Here is a 17,144-nt window from a genome sequence, read left to right on the forward strand (position 1 = left end):
GTGGTAGTGTTGGTAATGTTGATTTTAAATAACAAAGAAACGACTGAAGTGTGCCGATTTGAAGCTGGTCTCATCGCAGCAGTAATGCTTAATACTTTGATTATTTCACAATTTTCTTGCGTATACTCAACCGACAAGCTTTTATTACAGTTTACGAACATAACATTACGCCTTTTCCCCATATTACCGAAAACTAGTTTTCCGTTATGGCTTTCAGTCGACACTTCAGTCAGAGTGTTATAAACATATCCCCTGCGTTTTATAGCATATTTGGCAGCACGTTCTTATACCAAAACATAAACAACCGCACATTTCCTCACACGCACACCGTGGAAACTTTCGCTTTCTCAACGACAAATAATAAGCCAAAAGTAAAAAAAGTATCATCCGGTTCGGTAATATATTCGTTTGCAGTTTTTTGTTTTACAAAGTGAAACTATTGACTCTGGAAGAGTCGGTATAGTTTGGTGTTGAAATTTTCAAAATCTTCCATCATGTCTGCGTGTCGCGTGAGAACACCGGTAAACGTTGGATTCTTTGGGTGGCCGAAACTGGGGTTGCCTGGTCGCTGATAAGAAGCACATTAATGATTTAACTTCTTGTTGTTTTGCAGAACAAAATCCGCTCGTTGCTTAAAGTAACTGGACTCGCTGCCGGGGTTTTTAGCGCGTACAGCGTGTGGCGAGGCGATGAGAAATTTTACAACAACGTGTTCATGCCGGTTGTACGCCTCATACCGCCGGAAACAGCACACGATCTTGCGGTGCTTGGTGTGAAGTGGAAGCTATTCCGTCCATCGCACCAAGACACGGACCGACTGCGAACACATTTCCTTGGGATGACGTTCAGCAATCCAATCGGTATAGCGGCCGGTTTCGATAAACATGGAGAAGCCGTCCAAGGTTTGCAGCTCATCGGGTTCGGTTTTGTAGAAATCGGATCGGTAACCCCCGAACCACAGCCAGGCAATGCGAGGCCACGTATCTTTCGCCTGAACGAGGATAAAGCCATCGTCAACCGGTACGGGTTTAACAGTGAAGGACATGATGTGGTGTACGATCGTTTGCGAGAATCGCGCGAACAGGAACATCCAGAGCAAAAGGTAATGCTTGGTATAAATTTGGGCAAAAACAAACTATCCTTGGATGCGGTCGCTGACTACGTGCAAGGTGTAAAGCGTTTCGGCAGTTTGGCAGACTATCTGGTGATCAATATAAGCAGCCCGAATACACCCGGATTGCGCGCTCTGCAGAACAAAAGCACGCTGCAAACGCTGCTAACAGAGGTGCTAAAGGCACGTGCTACACTGTCGCCTAGCGAACAAAGACCGATACTGCTAAAGCTCGCCCCGGACCTCTCGGAGGAAGATCTCCGTGAGATAGTGGAAGTTATTCGAGTCAAGGCGTGTGCAGTGGATGGACTGATCGTTTCCAACACAACCATCGATCGACCACCTACGCTCAGAAGCAATAATGCCGGCCAGCTCGGTGGATTGAGCGGACCTCCATTGAAACACCGTTCGACGGCGATGATCGCAAAGGTGTACAAGTTGACGGAGGGAAAGATACCGATCATTGGTGTGGGTGGTATTTTTACGGGTGAAGACGCATTTGAGAAAATTGAGGCCGGTGCCAGTGCGGTGCAGCTGTACACGTCCTTCATTTTCCACGGACCACCAATAGTGCCGAAAATTAAACGCGAACTGGAAAGTATGCTGGAAGCGAATGGGTACGCTAACGTGCAGGATGCAGTTGGAAAAGGGGTGGACAAATATTTGTCGTGAATGTGATGCTCCTCAGGAATTAGTATAAGCTAAAAAGTGAATCGAAATATATGTTTTGTACATAGTTGCGAAATTCACCGGTGTTTTTTGTTTTTGTCACGGTTTGCACGAACTTTTTCACCGGGAATTTGAAGCTCTCAACCATGAATTAAATACACTCACTGTAGCACTGCAGAATTATGGCAGCATGCATCTCTGTCTCACAAGTGCGTTGGTTCTCCTCGCTCGCTCACTCGTTCGGCAGTGCGTCAAAGTACCACTGTCAAAAATGTAAAGAAAAAGCATAGAAAAATTTTCTCTCGATGTGGAGCGATAACGCATTTTCTTCTGGCGTGTTTTGATCGAATTTTCCTTGTCTAATTGTACATTGAAATCAGTGAAAAAGTGTATTTCTCATAAGAATCTTTCTCTCGCGATGTGTGGAAATAGAAAGTAAAATGATGCAGCAACAGTAGCAGCCTTTGAACGAACCAAACACATAAGGCACAATAACAACACACTCACTCACACACACACACGAGGTCACAGCACGGCAACAGACGGCCAAGCGATGTCGCTGTTCCGAAAACCAAAAAAACCAATCCAGCGACGCGTTTTCAGCGGCTACGATGATGAGGATGAAGAAAACCACAACGCATCCGGCAAATCGGATAACGGCCCGCACAGTGTCAGTAATGGCAGTGATAATGGCAGCGACATCAACCGACCAGTACCGATGGAGCTCGATCCCGCACCGGAAGGTCCGGTGGTAGCGGTCGTACCGACCGGGTCAGAACACCGCAAGCGAAAAGAACACCGTGCGGAATCTTCCTCTAAGGGCTCGTTGAAAGCGATTCCGAGCACCAAACCCTCTTTGCTTAGTTTCGACGACGAAGGTAACAAAAAACATCTATTTTAGCCCTTGACATAAGAAAAAGAAAAGTACACGAGCGAAACGAAACATGGCCATCGTCGTCATGTGGCAAGTGATCGCTAGCAGACGACCGCAATTCAAATGCAGAAGAAAAGAAAAGTTTCTCGCAAATTGCACAGTGCCCGGAGAAGATAGCAAAAACGCACTGACGGAAAGTGTAATTCGTCCGGCCTATAGGGTATATGAAGAAACCGAAATTATTAAGTGAATCCCCGTGTGTCAATTGTAAAGTGTCTTGACCCGACACGTTACGCGCTGTCGGGAAACCTCTTTTGGGCACGATGTGCTGAGATCATCGTACCGCAGCCCCGGCGCAGCTACCCACCGCAGCCGTCTACAGGAACTCATTTAATGGCACCTTTTCCCGTTCGTTTTTCTTTTCTTCTTCTTTCTCTTTATTTCCAATTCCCATCGGTTTTGGGTCATCGTGCGCGGGGCAACGTCCGTTAACGTTCCCTTTGTGCAGAGGAAGGCGAAGTTTTCCAAGTGAAAAAGTCCTCCCACAGCAAGAAGGTGATGAAAACGCTCGACAAGGAACGGCGCCGGAAACGACATTTGGAGAAGAACAATGGCACACAGGCAGCAACGGCCCAGACCGGATATGGTGCGGAGCAGGGCAAATCGAATGCCTCGCGCAAACAGCAGTACCTTCCGTCTTCGACGCCACCATCGGTCACGGGGTCGTCGTACGGCAACGACAGTAATGATAAGATAAAAAGAGAAAAGTGTGAAAATTCTAGCTCTAATATCCAAACAGAAATACGCACAGACGACTTTGTGGTAAGGTTATTATTATTCAATTTTCTACTACTCTTTTTCTTTTAAGTTGTATTTAAACTACATTTAATTTGTTCAAAAACACAAAAAAACCGCGATCGAATCGTAGAAGAAGAAGATGAAACAAGCGAGAACAAGCAATGCTTCGTATTGGTTCTTTTCGCATTACTTTATGTTGATTATTTACATACCGCCGTGCGTTCGTTGTACCTTGCTTCAATTCCAATTGAGCCCTTTCGAAGGACTTCGTCGTGTTAGTTTTGATTGGTAAACGATATTTCATTTGCGTAGTAATCGAAGATCTTGAAAAGATTTCACCCTTCGTTGAATATTTAACTTGCCAACTATTCGGTTGATAGATGTCGGGTTTTGGCAAAGGATCGTTCAATGGACATTCTTGACCTCCTGCGTATTACGCTGTACCCTCACCCCCTAACTACGTAGAAACCATTTCCTATCAAATGCACCAGAGCGCATCACCGTAGTTCCATGCTCAATCCTCACCAACATCGCGATGATTACACTTCATTCAGAAGACCACAGAAAGAGCAATGCAAACGCATCTACAAGCAATCGAAAAGGATAATTTGCACCGCTTTTCCGTCCCTCTCTAATCCTCTGCGCCGCATTTCTTCTCCACCGTGCCAGAATCAGCGCAAAACGATGTCCATGTTTAAGGTTTCTGCTAATACTTGTCTTTCTATTTGTTTTGCATACTTGGCTCTTACTTCCGCTTGTGCTCACGAAACCACACTCAAACACTGACACTGGTTGGCGTAGCTGGTGGTTAAAAAGTCGGACCCTGAAAATATGATTCTGAACGGTCGGGCAGCCCTGTGTGCCGGACGGAACGATATGTCCTCGGAGGATGAACCGCACGAGGAGGATGAATCCGACGGTCGGATGCAACATCACCATCGGTTTGCGAAACCGCAGGACAACTTTAAGATGTGTCTCGAAAACGGTGTTATACCGGACGCGGCTATGATTCATGCCGCTCGCAAGCGGCGCCAGAAAGCACGCGAGCAAGGTACGTAAGCGACAGTGTATTAAAAGGCTTACCGAACTTATACGCCTTAATAAATTCCATTTTAGGTGAATTTATTCCAGTCGAGGAACCGAAGGAAGATAAGAATAAAAAACGCACCGTACAAGAGGATGGTGACGGTGACGGATCGGATGAGGATGATGATCGTATCGATATGTCGGCTATAACCGGTGCCAAAGAGCGTGAAGAACGACGGGAACAGTTTTATGCCGTACAGCGCGAAGGTACCGTACCTCGCTTTACATTCCTTAGCTTAATAATTCATGTAACGCTTCTCTCTTCTCTCCCATACGCGCACACGTACAGATTCCGATGCGGAAGATTCCGATGTGGAAACGAAGGAATGGGAAAATCAACAAATACGCAAGGGAGTTACCGGTGCTCAGCTAGTTTCGGCGCAGCAAGAATCCGTTATATCACAGTACTTAATTGGTAGCAACTTCAGTCAAACGTTCCAAAACAAATCGGCCCTGCTGATGGATGATCAACGGGTTGGCAATGTGAGCAGTGAGTTGCGTGGCCTTTCAACGGCTGCCCTGCTCGAGAAAGCTTACGCAGCGACCAGTGCTGTCCGGTTGTCTGGTAGTGGTAGTAGGCGAACGAATGCATCAGGCAGTGGTGGTATGACCAAAACAACAGACACGAAACCGACCGGTCCGCGGATGCCGCAGCAGATTCTTGCACAGCTGACCGAACGGCACCGCACGACGTCGGAGTTGAACCGGAAACATGACGAAGATATCAAACAAATCACGCAAGAAATCAAATTACTCCAGATGGATCACCTGTCGTGTGAGCAAAAGGCTCCGGTTGCTGCGGCCAAGTATCGGTTTTATCAGGAATTTCGCTGCTATGTGTCGGATTTGATCGAATGTCTGAATGAAAAGGTACCGCTGGTGACAGCACTCGAACAGAAGGCACTCACCTTGCTGGGCAAACATTCGGGAATGCTCATTGAACGTCGTCGTCAGGATATGCGTGACCAGGTGAAGGAAGTATCCGACGCAAATAGTAAGTATTGAGGCACTGCGAAGGGAGCGTATCTGATGTTAATCTGTGTTCTTTCTTAAATTGCTTCCTGTAGAAGGGGTCAAGCGAGTTGGTCCAGAGGAACAGGAACGGATTCGGCGAGCAGCTGAACGGGAGGGACGTCGTACACGTCGCCGACGGGATCGCGAAAAGAATGAAACAGCGGAGAGTCATTTCGACGGCATGTCCAGTGATGACGAAATCCCAGACATGGAAGCAGCCCGCTATCGTTCCGCCCTGCAAGCGATCGAGCTGGAAGCGAGAGAAGTGTTTGTAGATGCGGCAGAAGAGTACGGTGAGGTAGCCGGTATTCTGGAGCGGTTCGAGCAGTGGCGCCAGCACGATATGCCCGCGTACAGTGACGCCTATGTGAGCCTTTGCCTGCCAAAGATCTTAGCACCACTGATACGGCTCGAACACGTCTGTTGGAACCCGCTAACGATGGATGCCTTGGTGGAGCTGGAGAATGAAAAGTGGTACCGCACGGTCGCTCAGTACGGATGCTCGGCCACGACGGAGGCGACGCTGGCTGCGGATCCAGATGTTCGGCTAATACCGACGCTGGTAGAGAAAATATTCATACCAAAGCTGACGGCACTGGTCGAACAGTATTGGGATCCGCTGTCCACGACGCAAACGTTCCGGTTGGTTCGATTACTGAAGCGGTTCGTGCGCGATTATCCATCGCTAAAGATCACGTGCAAACCGCTCCGAGTGCTCTTCCAAGCAATTCTCGATAAGCTGAAGCAGTCGATCGACAACGACGTGTTTATTCCAATCTTTCCCAAACAGTAAGTATTCGTAGCTTTCCCTTTTTACCTTTCGCAACTATCATTAATACCATTCCTTCACGTCTCTGTTCTACCATTACAGAGCGCAAGAGGCAAAGTCGTCCTTCTTTCAGCGTCAGTTCTGTAGCGGTTTAAAGCTACTGCGTAACATCACCAGCTGGCAAGGCATTCTGGCCGACGCAGCACTCAAGGAGCTCGCGATTGGATCGCTGCTGAATCGATACCTGCTGAATGGTATGCGCGTCTGCTCACCGGTGGATGCGATCGCGAAAGCTTCCACCATCGTGTACACATTGCCGCGTGTCTGGCTCAACTCGAGCACATCCGTCGTGCAGAACATGGATCAGTTTGTCAGTATGCTGCAACATTTGCAATCTCAACTAGATCCTGCCCTTCCACAAAATGGGTAAGTTAATGTCCACAAAATCATAACCGTGTCCTACATGAGTGTATACTACAAAGCAGCTTCCCTTATTTATATTTACAGGGAACTAGCCGAACAGATACGTAAAATTCTAACAAGTTTGCACGTGGTTTCAACGGCTTCGTCGGTATTGAACTAACTTTATCAAGGAAAGGTTTTATTGATACTTATACCCGAATCCAACAGTCGTTTTTCGATCAATGTTTCTAATACAATAGAAAAGCAAGCAAATAAAGTTGCTCCGGTCGTTTTGAATGAACGGAAATAAATTTCAAAACATCGATAAAGGCGATATGCTAAAGATTCTGTAGACAAAAAGGAATAATTCCGAAAAGCAAAATATAGTTAAGAAAGCAACATATGATGTTCAAATATCCACAAATTCTTCGACTCTAGACAAGAACATGACTAATAATCAATCTTATCTCAGTAAACCCGAAACTTTGAACCTTTGAACAGGTGAAGGCTGGGCGCAGCTTAGACAACAGACTACATTTTCTGGAGAACGACTAGGAATCCTGACTGTATCGAGTCTAAACTGTAAACGTACCAAAAAAAGGAAAAGCAAAATTCTTTCCCAAATAAGTGCCAAATCTGTTAAATGGTTTTAATGAACTGCAATGTACGGAATCTTCCAACGGACGATGATGATGTCATTGGGACATCTGAGCACTGTTCCTTTATGCTTTCCCGTTCGTCGTCCTTGTGGGTGCCACCATTCGATGGAAAGCCAATCCTAAAAATAGCATCCTTTATTGACCGTCGATGATTGAATGGAATCACGAGATTCCCGAAAATTGCGATTGCATTGACCCACCGGCAGAGTTTTGCTTTGTTTTATTTTTCTTAATCAAATCGACTTCTTTACATTGGTTTCAACGCCGTCGTCACATTCCATTTCCATTCATTTCTCCGTTCATGAGGCGGTTGCATCATTCGTCACTGCTCTGTGTGGGTCAGCAGTTTTGCGCGATTGCGCCGCCGGAGCCACGGAAGGACCACGTTGAAGCGGACAGACGAAAAAATCTTATCAGCGTTTCTCGGTATTTACTCATTTAAAACCCCATGCCATCCGTACGATCTTACGAGTTGGTCGTTTTGTTTTCCTTGCTTCCATAGCAGGACCCCGCTTCTGCTGTACGGGCAAACCTTTGCGCACAGTAGAGTCAGTTGTTCTGTTGGATCGCGAGAACACGGACGGTTGTGTCGTGTCCAAAACGAATGGGACGTAGTCGTCGTCGGCGTCGTGGTTGGTGGTATACGCGAGCTTCCCTTGCGAATGAATAACCCCCGGGGTCACAACGTCACCGATCAGAAGAGCGGTTAAGTGCCTTTGCTAGCGCATCGACGACCAGATTGGACAATTGACAAGCGCGAGTACCCGTCTCGGGTGTCCCAGCAGCCGTGACTGGATAAAACCCAGCCGATCGATGCTGGTCGTCAGTAATGTCGCGACTATCGTCCAGTTCGGAGTGATCGCAAACAGGAGAAAGTGAAGCAGTTAAGCGTCCCGGGAAAAAATTGGAAGTGTTGGTGATGTGTTGTCCAGTGCGTTCAACTGCAAGATGATTTGAGTTGCATTTCAGTTCTGGTTTAATTAGCGGTGTTCACACTATAAGCGCCTGTGCCGTGTTTCGATTTGTGATCAGTACTTTTATAACAGTTTGTGATAAGTGTGAGCTAGCTGTAAGGATGGGCTACATTCCAGCCAATCGACGACTTCCGGTGCTAGCGTGGGGTTAGTAGCTATTTCCGAAATTCTTCCCTTTCGCTGTGTGCCGCTATTCAATATTTCACAAGCGCAACGAAGATAACAAAGTTCCTGCCGAAAACCCGGCGTAATGGACCAAGTTCAAAACCCGGGCACCCGGTCATCTACTTCCTCTGCGCGTCCGTTTTGTGTACCGGGTGGTGATAGTGGCTTATCGGTGGTTGGAATTCGTGGCATCGTAATGCATTTGCACAACTTTCCAACAGCGTCCTCAAGCTCTTCGTCCACAAGTAGAAGAAGAAAAAAAAGTTGATTATAGTGCGCTTTTCGGGGTTTTTTCTTTCTTTCTCGTCCATCTTCAGACCAGCAGTCTCGTGATCTGATCATGGTGTGACCTTTTTGACAGCGTTTAATTGCTTTCCCAGGCCACCAGCGGCCTAACGGAGCCGAAGGTCTTATTGACGGCGAATGACTCCACGCATCAGGAAATGTGTTCTTTCACAAAAAGAAGGCACGACGCTTGTGCTGATGCGTCATCATGTTGTTACCACTAAAGGATCTGCTTATAAGAAGTGGTTCATGTTTCGAGCCATTTTTTTTAATTCAAATTCCTACTTTGTATGACATAATCTGGTGTGGAGCTCTTTGCTCTCTTTGAGCATTTTGCCTATCAATGTTGTTTTGCAGTGGATTACCCTTGCGTCTAATCAGCTTGCAAAATGATTCTCAAGCGTTGATGGGTTTGTTAGTTGCTTTTGAATGATTTATAATTACTCGTTCTTAATCTAAACAAATCGGCCACCGATGTAGATGCGGGTTGAATGTTGTTTTTCATCAATAATTAAACCCGACGTTGCATGTATAGAGATTGCTTGACAAATTACAAACGGTAGCCAAATGTAATGGAAACGTATCACTGTATCATCCTTTCGAACGATTCCAGCTGTAACGATCTTGCCGCTTCTCATTGATCGCAGCAATGCGTTTGATATCTTTCCACCGAACTACGACATCCGGTACCGGCTGGAAACGGACGTGACTCTCGTACCGGATGTACATGCGACCGATAACTACATGTGGTACCTGAACGGTTACCTGCGAGTCCATCGTTACGATGCAAACAATCTTGCCGCTCAAGTAAGTACAGTATCCGAAGTATCCTAAAGTGCTGTTATGTTCACACACACGGTCACTACCCTTCTCGAACGATAGATCGAGCTCGATCGCCATCATATCCCACAGAGTGAAGGTGATGTGTCTGCTCTGCTGGAACCGTTCCGTGTAGCGATCGCAAACGATACGATTCTAAGCATTCAGTTTAAGTTGAACGAACCGATCTGGTCGGCGAATATCAAGCGTGCACTAGCCTCGCTGCTGCAGGCACATGGAGATGGGCCCGGTGCGTACGTTGTCGATGAGCAGGGTATCTTCGGCAGCTGCCCCACAGAATACTTTGTCGTGAACAAATCGAACGTGTTCGAGATCTCGAAAACGTACGGCATGGACCGGTGTACGATCTATCGCGGTGCGATCTATCTGACGCGCAGCAATATCCCGCAGAACCACTGCATCCCGAACAAGCAACCGCAGGCGATCACGTCCCGCATCGCCAACTACAAGCTGCGTAAGATCGAATCCTACCGCTACATGCTGACCGACCTGGACGGTACGATGCGCACCAACATTCGGACTCTCGAGTCTTACTATCCCCAGTTCCTGTATTCGCGTGTGGTGCTACGCTACGAACAGCACCAAGTCTTGGACGAGACGCCTGGTCGGCCGGTAGTAGATATTGCCAACGGGATGGCCCTTCTGTTCAGTCCTATCCTATTCGATAGCCCCGATCTCGAAGCGACCGGTGGCCGGAGTCCAAAATCGAAAGAGAAGCTTATAAAGCGTACCGCCAGCTTGCTGAATGCGATGGCCGACAATCTCGAAACGGTCGACAATAAGCTGAAGGAACCGTACGACGAAACGGTGTCGGAAATCATCCGGCTGATGGGCACGATGGATCTGGAAACGTTGAAGCAGCTGTACGAAGAGATCGACCTCGGCACATCGTACCGGCAGGAAACGGCACGAAACATCTTCCTGGAGATAGTGCCACGTACCGGTACTACCTCCACGATACTGCTCACGCGCGACCTCATCATGAACAAGCAGGTGAACCCAATGACGGCGGTACAGTTGCTGATATCGCTACCCTTCTACATGGCGGAACCGTCCCAAGAGCTGGTAAAGGAATGTGAAGTGTTCCTCGAAGTTGGTGCGGATCGACCAGACATAAAGCATGCGGCCGTCCTGAGTTACGCCACCATGATCTACAGCACGTTTGTGGCGGGCAAGCTAACGGCGGACACGTTCGAGAAGTACGTCAAAATGTACTTCGATCTATTCTTAAGTAAGTTTCAATTTCATTCCCCTTTTGTTCGCGAACAACTTCTACCAGATTTCTTTCCTTTCTTATAACAGACAGCTTCGAGTATGAGCAGCAAATGCTCTATCTGGAAGGGTTGGGCAATCTGCAGTTGGAAAATGTGGCCGAATATTTGGATCCGATTATTCGTGCAGACTACCCGCAAAATACCGATATACGCTTTCTGGCCATGCTGGCTTTGTTGCCCACGGCACATTTGCGGCCGAATCAAGTTTACGAAACCTACTGGCCAATCTTCCACTCGCGCACCAGTCCGTTGCAGCTGCGAGTAGCCGCATTTACGATGCTGCTATTCTCCAATCCAACGCCCGGTCGGTTATTGGGGCTGTACAGTGTGATCAAGACGGAAAACGATCCACATATGATCAACTTTTATCGCACGACGGTACTGAGCATCTCCGAAACGACCTATCCTTGCTACCAACATCTGTAAGTACACGAGTTTTGGACAATTTAAAATTGCTTTGAATGTGAATGTTTGCTTCTAGCAAGCTGCTTCTTGCGTACATGACTCGCCAACTGCCGGATGCCCCTGCGCCCAAGTACTGGGTCACTGGCAACTATCTGTTTGACTATCGTGACCGTAAGTTCCACATCGGTTCGATGCTGCAGACCATGCTGATCGGTAGTCACCAGACGGATCTACCAATGATCGCTTCACTCAAGTTCGATACGGAAGCTCTTGGAAGGTTTACAGGTCAACTAGGGGTATGTGTCCATTGAAACGCACACGGTAGTTGGTTTGGGAATGTAAAACAATGGCTGTTTGCCAATTTTTCCCTTTAATCCACCCGCAGCTGTACATTAAGGCACGTGGTTTGAGTGACGCCGTCATCAATCGACTCACTACGTTCAATTCAAGCCATTTGCGGTTGGATCGATTGAGCAGCATTCTAAAATCGATGAAACTGTCCACCATTAGTCCGACACCCTTACATTTTGAGTTCATCGTGCAGTTTGAGGGCAAAGCCGTCCTATGTTACCATCTTAATCAAACTACATTCCACAACTTAACCGACGGCAACAGTAAGTAGAGTGCTGGGCGCGATGGACGAAAATGGTATGCTGTACGAAACTTCTCCTCATTTGCAGTCATCAATCGAATTAATCTGCTACGGGATAGCCACGTTAATATGCAGATCGTTCGACGACCGTTCATGATCAAGTACGCGCTCCCTACGCTGCTAGGCACGCCGGCTGATATTCTTATCGAGAACACCGTGCTGGCGACGGTTCGTGGCAACACTACGCAGCAGACGATGCTGATGGACAAGGTGGCACGCAGCAACCAGGTGGACGTGCGTTACTCTTCCTACGCGGTCGTAAAGATACGCAGCTACAACCCGATCAACGATGTAGAATATTCAACCATACGCGAGCAAGGCTTCCTGGTGTACATACCGGTGAACAATGAGATCGTATGGGACATTGCGGGTAAATCGATTAGCTACAGCTTCTACCGTCCCGAGAACATGACCAGCGGCATCTCGTTGAAGAGTCGTACTCGCAACACGCCGGCTAACGGGTCAACGGCAGCAGAAACTCTCGATCCGAAGGAGGAAGACATCGCCAAGTACGGGTACCGGATCGATGATCTTGGCATTCAGCTGCTGGCTAGGGTACACCAAGATTACACCAAGGATAACGTGATGTTCATGCTGGAAACGGACATACTGGACAATGCAAAGGTCCTCACAAAAGCTCCATTCTCGTTGGTGAACAACTTGCTGCGCATCGTCAGCCTGATCCAGCTCAACACAATCCACATCGGGCGGGACAAGCACCTGACGCTGCTAATTGCAAACGACCAGAAAACGCTCCTGCAAGGTACGCTCAAGTGGGACACTCAAAACTACTCCAAACAACCGTCCGTACCGGAAAACGAAGTACTGCGGGTCAATCTGATCCTTGCCCATACAATTCCCAAACCGGAAGGCAGTCGTGACGAGGTGAAGGTACTGCACAAGTGGGACATCGTGTCGCAGTACACCAACTTCAAGTGTGACCGGGCAGCACGGATTTTCTTCTCGCTCACCCGCCACGAATGGAACAGTTCGAACTGGAAGGTAAGTTGTACGGCGGGAGAAACTGTGGGTGTATGGTTGGTTAGTTGGGATCTTATCGGCTCCATGTTACCGACTTGGATCCATCTTGGCGCACGCGTGTATGCTCTCTCGCGTTCGTTTTTCAATTGAATTAAACTCAATCAGAGAAAGGTCAATTTTTTGCGCACCCTAGGCGACATCAACACTGCGAGATTGGGTGATTGCATTTCTCCGCAGTGGACAATCGAATTGTTTTTAATTGTTCCAGTCGTATCTGTGCAAATGTGCATACCACCTAGGGAGCACTTGCTCGTCACCATTGTCTTTTTTACGCAAAAAAGTAGGAAAATCACGCCGAGAATTAGTGTTGGAGTCGGAGATTTTACTATTATAAATTACTATTTTGAAACGTAGTTTATTTTGGATACGCAACACAAGCTTCAGTGTAACAAGAGCATGATGATGCCAGCGACATCGATTGTACTAGCACAATAACTAGCTAAAGCGAGTATGCTTGAAATACGAATTTGGCAAGTAGCATTTTGCAACAAGTAAGATTTTGTGCCATATATGTCGATACTTATTTCGCTTCGGTCAAGTGGCCCCTATTCGGCAGTTTCAGCCTCGCCACCAGCTTCATTAGCAGCTTCACCATCGCCAGATTCCAACTTTTTTTCAAGCTCAATCAATGCCTTCACACCATCTACCATTTCCTTGATTGCATCGAATTCGGTCAGCCCAAGGCGTCGTTTGTTCGACACATCAAGTATACCATCACCGGTATCCGTGTGCTCACCGTGTACACCGCGAATCTGCAGTTTGTTAGTGGCTGCGGCCTCCTCCATTCGATCCTTGTCGCTGCTTAATTTCGGCAGCCGAATGTGCACCGAGGCACGAATAGCCGTACCGAGATTGGTCGGACAGAAGGTAAGATATCCGAGACGTTCGTCACGTTGGAAGGGAATATGTTTGTCCAACGTGTTCAGAGCGGTAATGAATCGTTGATACACTTGCGCTGCAAGAAGCAGTAATCAACGTTAGGATGGACGCTACAAACAACCGACATTCTACTACTTACCAATATCCGCTCCATCCTGCATGGAAATAATTCGCAAGTGGTCCTCCTCGTTAACCCACACCACGAACGTTTTCGCTTCGTTCAGGAAGATTGCTCGTCCAGCCGGGAAGAAACGATTAGCCTTCGCTTCCTCCAGAAAACGGTCACACTCTTTGAACAAATAGTGACCCTCGGTCAACTCCAGCTTTTTGCTTGCGTCGAGTGTTTCGAGCAGATGCAGCTCACCCTGCAATTCTTCCGGTAGATCCTGCAATGCGGCTTGGACCTTCTCGTAGATTGCTTCATACTGGTCTTCTTGCATACGCGGATGGAACGGGAAGCCTTCAACCGACCGAGCACAACGGACACGCGTCGATATGACATACTGACCCTCGGGATCCACATTCTCCAGCTCTGTCGGTTCTCCCCAGCTGAGTTCCGGCTGTTTATCATCCGCACCGAATCCCGTATGATATTCTTCGATTAATGGATTGAACAGATCCGCAAATACGCTGTATGCCATAGGATCGGCCGCATACAGACCAACGTGCGAATCTCGATTCTTCAAACCTGACTGGACGCAATCTAGTAGCGTCGATTTGTACTCCGGCGTTTTCATCTCCCTTAACTTATCCAGCAACTCTTGGGTGAGATGTGTCTTCAACAATGAGCAGCACCCTTCGTCTTCTGCCATCTCCTGCAATCCTGTATCGAGGGCAAGATTTGTTTCGCTGGCAGTTCGGCGAACATTGAGCACGAGACCTCGATTTTCGCGTTCAAGTTGCTGGATTCGTTTGCGAGCTGCGGCTAATTCTTCCATACTTTCCGCGACCTGTTCATCGGTGGGACAGTTTTCGCACAGGACCTGCCGAATGAACTTGCACGCATCCTCTGGTTTGTGGTCTTCCTGGTACAGACGAATCAGCGCCTTGCTTAGGCAATCGATAGCACCCGCAGATTCGAGGTACTTTCGGAAAGCTTCCCGCTTTTGATCCAGCTACCAGAAGAATGAATATTTCATCTCAATGCTACAAAGTCGATTCCCGATTCCACTTACCGAAGCCATTGTGGTTGGTTGAATAGTTCCTATGCACTTCAGTCGACCTTGTAAGGGCTTTTAAGTGGCGCACTTCCGATGCGACGAAATATGGCACTCCTGTTTCAACTTCAACACACCGCACGCTGTATCAGGTAACAGGATTTTTGCGAAACCTTCTTTAAATTTCACTGCAAATTTAGATCGTGCGATTTACAACCTGCTCGTTTGATGGTTTTGCCTTGAATGACGGTGCCACAACACTCCAATGTCTACTAAGCCCTTAGCAAAAGATGTGCACGTGAGCGAAAACCAATAAAAAACGAAAGTGCCAAGGCACGGGAATGGTGCAATATGCTACCAACAGGCAGCAACCAAACAATTCTGTTGCCATGGCGATAGATACTGGTTGCTTTCCAAAGGATACACGAGAACGTTTGATTATCATTGTAGATGTGCTTTTCGGCGGATTATCGCCCGCTGGTGTTCCTGCAGCGTCCCTTCCAGCTTACGGGCGAGGTCGTGTTCGGTGAGACAAAGGTACCGAAACAATGTCCCAAGGAACCTCGGATTGCATTCAATGTGTCCTATCATCTGCCGGAATATGTGGAGCGCATCTATCGCGCTCTCGACACGAAGGATCGTAGTTGTTCGAAGGAAATTCTACGCCTTACGCCACCTCCATTTTCGGGCGAATGTCGAGCGGACCGATTCAGTCCATTGACGACAGTTACCGGACTCGATGGACACTTTACGTTCACCAAGGTAGGTCCTCCACAATGCCATGCCGAATTGGAGCTACTTATATTATGAAACCATTTCTTTATTATCCTTGTCTGTACAGCTTCCTTCATGGATCGATATGCTGTTGCATCGGTTGGATCATGCTGTTTCGGCAGTTGTGCCTGGACGTGTACATACGCTAAACATGACCGACCATATCGACGTGCAAGCCCGCGTTCTACAATGGTCAAACGATACAGAAATCCAGATCAATGGTGGCACAATTTGGTTCCCTTCCCGATTCTACCACAATGTAAAAATGCAGCATTCCTACACGTCACGGATCGAGTACGGGTTTCTCAGTAAGTTGCGAAGAGTAGTTCACTAGCGTCCTGAATTTCATCCTTAAATTATTACCCATTTTTCGTCCACTTCAGGTGTTTGCAGTCTGGTCCACAACAAGTTGACAACTTTCAACGATCATATCCTTGAGCTGACCAACGAGATCCGGGACGAGTATCGGGTGCGCGACAGTTTTTTACTGACTGCCGACTGTTCGCTCGCACCCAAAATGGCCATCTTTGTGCTGGATGAGCAAAAGGGCGTACAGATCTACACTGGCGGTAACTATTTGATCTACGAACCGGGTTCTACTGCAGGTATCAACAATAACGGCAGCACCTACTCGCCCACAATGACTGTGAACATTAATGATGAGCAGCTGATCGACCTCCGCAATATCGTATATCAGTATCCGCCCGACGACGAATTCTACGACTTCCGGGTGTATATCGATCGTGAGGGAGTACTGGTAGTGGAAAACCAACTAAATGGAGCCGTCGTACAGTATGGACCGGCGGGCATTGTCAATATGCTGCTACCGACCGTACACAAGGGCCAGATGTGTGGTCTGTGCAGTGATCGCGAGTAGCAGAAATCGTTCGACTGAGTAAGGAACATCATCCGCTGTTCCGGCTGACGTGAGTGTAATGCGTGCATGTGTGCGTGTGTGTTTGCATACACGACGCAGCATTAGGTAACAGTGTATACAAGCATTTCACGTTAGAATTTAGTAGATGGTAACAATAAAAAGAAATTTTTAATAAAATAACTAAATATAGCATATTCACCAAAAGTAGAATATAGGTTGTGTGGATTAAAGTAACTAGATGCATTTGAAGTGCGCAACAAACTCTCCCCTCCGCAAGGTCCTCGATAGTATAGTGGTCAGTATCCCCGCCTGTCACGCGGGAGACCGGGGTTCGATTCCCCGTCGGGGAGAGTTAACATCTTTTTTATAGAGACGGCTATTGAGCTGGTTGGGTTTTTTTTGGGGTTTGGTGTGTTCCATTACATCAACAATTCTTCTT

General features: G+C 47.5%; 4 protein-coding genes and 1 non-coding gene across 6 annotated transcripts; 4 read left to right on the forward strand and 1 right to left on the reverse strand.

Annotated features, from left to right (window-relative positions):
- Positions 1-137: 137 nt before the first annotated feature.
- Positions 138-1,939, forward strand: LOC125766422 (dihydroorotate dehydrogenase (quinone), mitochondrial). Its single transcript, XM_049432382.1, has 2 exons — positions 138-521; positions 614-1,939. The coding sequence occupies exons 1-2, from the start codon at positions 495-497 to the stop codon at positions 1,781-1,783; spliced, it is 1,197 nt and encodes a 398-aa protein (XP_049288339.1). The 5' UTR covers positions 138-494; the 3' UTR covers positions 1,784-1,939.
- Positions 1,940-2,066: 127 nt separating this feature from the next.
- LOC125766398 (intron Large complex component GCFC2) lies at positions 2,067-7,042 on the forward strand. 2 transcript variants are annotated; one of them, XM_049432324.1, is made up of 8 exons: positions 2,067-2,658; positions 3,163-3,476; positions 4,254-4,503; positions 4,569-4,745; positions 4,828-5,532; positions 5,606-6,341; positions 6,424-6,747; positions 6,829-7,042. In XM_049432324.1, the coding sequence occupies exons 1-8, from the start codon at positions 2,334-2,336 to the stop codon at positions 6,902-6,904; spliced, it is 2,907 nt and encodes a 968-aa protein (XP_049288281.1). In that variant the 5' UTR covers positions 2,067-2,333; the 3' UTR covers positions 6,905-7,042. The 2 variants fall into 2 exon arrangements, with proteins under 2 accessions (XP_049288281.1, XP_049288282.1); XM_049432325.1 differs by lacking the exon at positions 2,067-2,658 and having other exon boundaries at positions 3,367-3,481.
- Positions 7,043-7,849: 807 nt separating this feature from the next.
- Positions 7,850-16,915, forward strand: LOC125766389 (uncharacterized). The gene is made up of 10 exons (XM_049432281.1): positions 7,850-8,503; positions 9,420-9,613; positions 9,689-10,877; positions 10,949-11,342; positions 11,402-11,621; positions 11,711-11,939; positions 12,006-12,979; positions 15,505-15,816; positions 15,896-16,136; positions 16,212-16,915. The coding sequence occupies exons 1-10, from the start codon at positions 8,458-8,460 to the stop codon at positions 16,703-16,705; spliced, it is 4,293 nt and encodes a 1,430-aa protein (XP_049288238.1). The 5' UTR covers positions 7,850-8,457; the 3' UTR covers positions 16,706-16,915.
- Positions 13,354-15,331, reverse strand: LOC125766417 (arginine kinase-like). Its single transcript, XM_049432376.1, has 3 exons — positions 15,073-15,331; positions 14,037-15,012; positions 13,354-13,973 (listed from the first exon to the last, which is right to left on the reverse strand). The coding sequence occupies exons 1-3, from the start codon at positions 15,079-15,081 to the stop codon at positions 13,564-13,566; spliced, it is 1,395 nt and encodes a 464-aa protein (XP_049288333.1). The 5' UTR covers positions 15,082-15,331; the 3' UTR covers positions 13,354-13,563.
- A 68-nt stretch (positions 16,916-16,983) lies between the features above and the next one.
- On the forward strand, positions 16,984-17,055 carry Trnad-guc (transfer RNA aspartic acid (anticodon GUC)). The gene has a single exon. It is a non-coding gene; the product is annotated as a tRNA-Asp (tRNA).
- The last annotated feature ends 89 nt before the right edge of the window (positions 17,056-17,144 follow it).

The sequence above is a fragment of the Anopheles funestus genome, chromosome 2RL, assembly GCF_943734845.2.
Source record: "Anopheles funestus chromosome 2RL, idAnoFuneDA-416_04, whole genome shotgun sequence".
Taxonomy (NCBI): domain Eukaryota; kingdom Metazoa; phylum Arthropoda; class Insecta; order Diptera; family Culicidae; genus Anopheles; species Anopheles funestus.

What these genes read in the sequence shown, in the direction of transcription:
- LOC125766422 (XM_049432382.1), top strand. Translation starts at nt 495, where the DNA reads ATGTCTGCGTGTCGCGTGAGAACACCG. An exon ending in CGTGTCGCGTGAGAACACCG is followed by an intron (nt 522 to 613) that starts GTAAACGTTGGA and finishes GTTGTTTTGCAG; the next exon opens with AACAAAATCCGCTCGTTGCT.
- LOC125766398 (XM_049432324.1), top strand. Translation starts at nt 2,334, where the DNA reads ATGTCGCTGTTCCGAAAACCAAAAAAACCAATCCAGCGACGCGTTTTC. An exon ending in GCTTAGTTTCGACGACGAAG is followed by an intron (nt 2,659 to 3,162) that starts GTAACAAAAAAC and finishes CCCTTTGTGCAG; the next exon opens with AGGAAGGCGAAGTTTTCCAA. An exon ending in GGAAGTATCCGACGCAAATA is followed by an intron (nt 5,533 to 5,605) that starts GTAAGTATTGAG and finishes TGCTTCCTGTAG; the next exon opens with AAGGGGTCAAGCGAGTTGGT.
- LOC125766389 (XM_049432281.1), top strand. Translation starts at nt 8,458, where the DNA reads ATGGGCTACATTCCAGCCAATCGACGACTTCCGGTGCTAGCGTGGG. An exon ending in TATCCTTGCTACCAACATCT is followed by an intron (nt 11,343 to 11,401) that starts GTAAGTACACGA and finishes GTTTGCTTCTAG; the next exon opens with CAAGCTGCTTCTTGCGTACA. An exon ending in GGAACAGTTCGAACTGGAAG is followed by an intron (nt 12,980 to 15,504) that starts GTAAGTTGTACG and finishes TTATCATTGTAG; the next exon opens with ATGTGCTTTTCGGCGGATTA.
- LOC125766417 (XM_049432376.1), bottom strand. An exon ending in GCAGGATGGAGCGGATATTG is followed by an intron (nt 13,974 to 14,036) that starts GTAAGTAGTAGA and finishes TGCTTCTTGCAG; the next exon opens with CGCAAGTGTATCAACGATTC.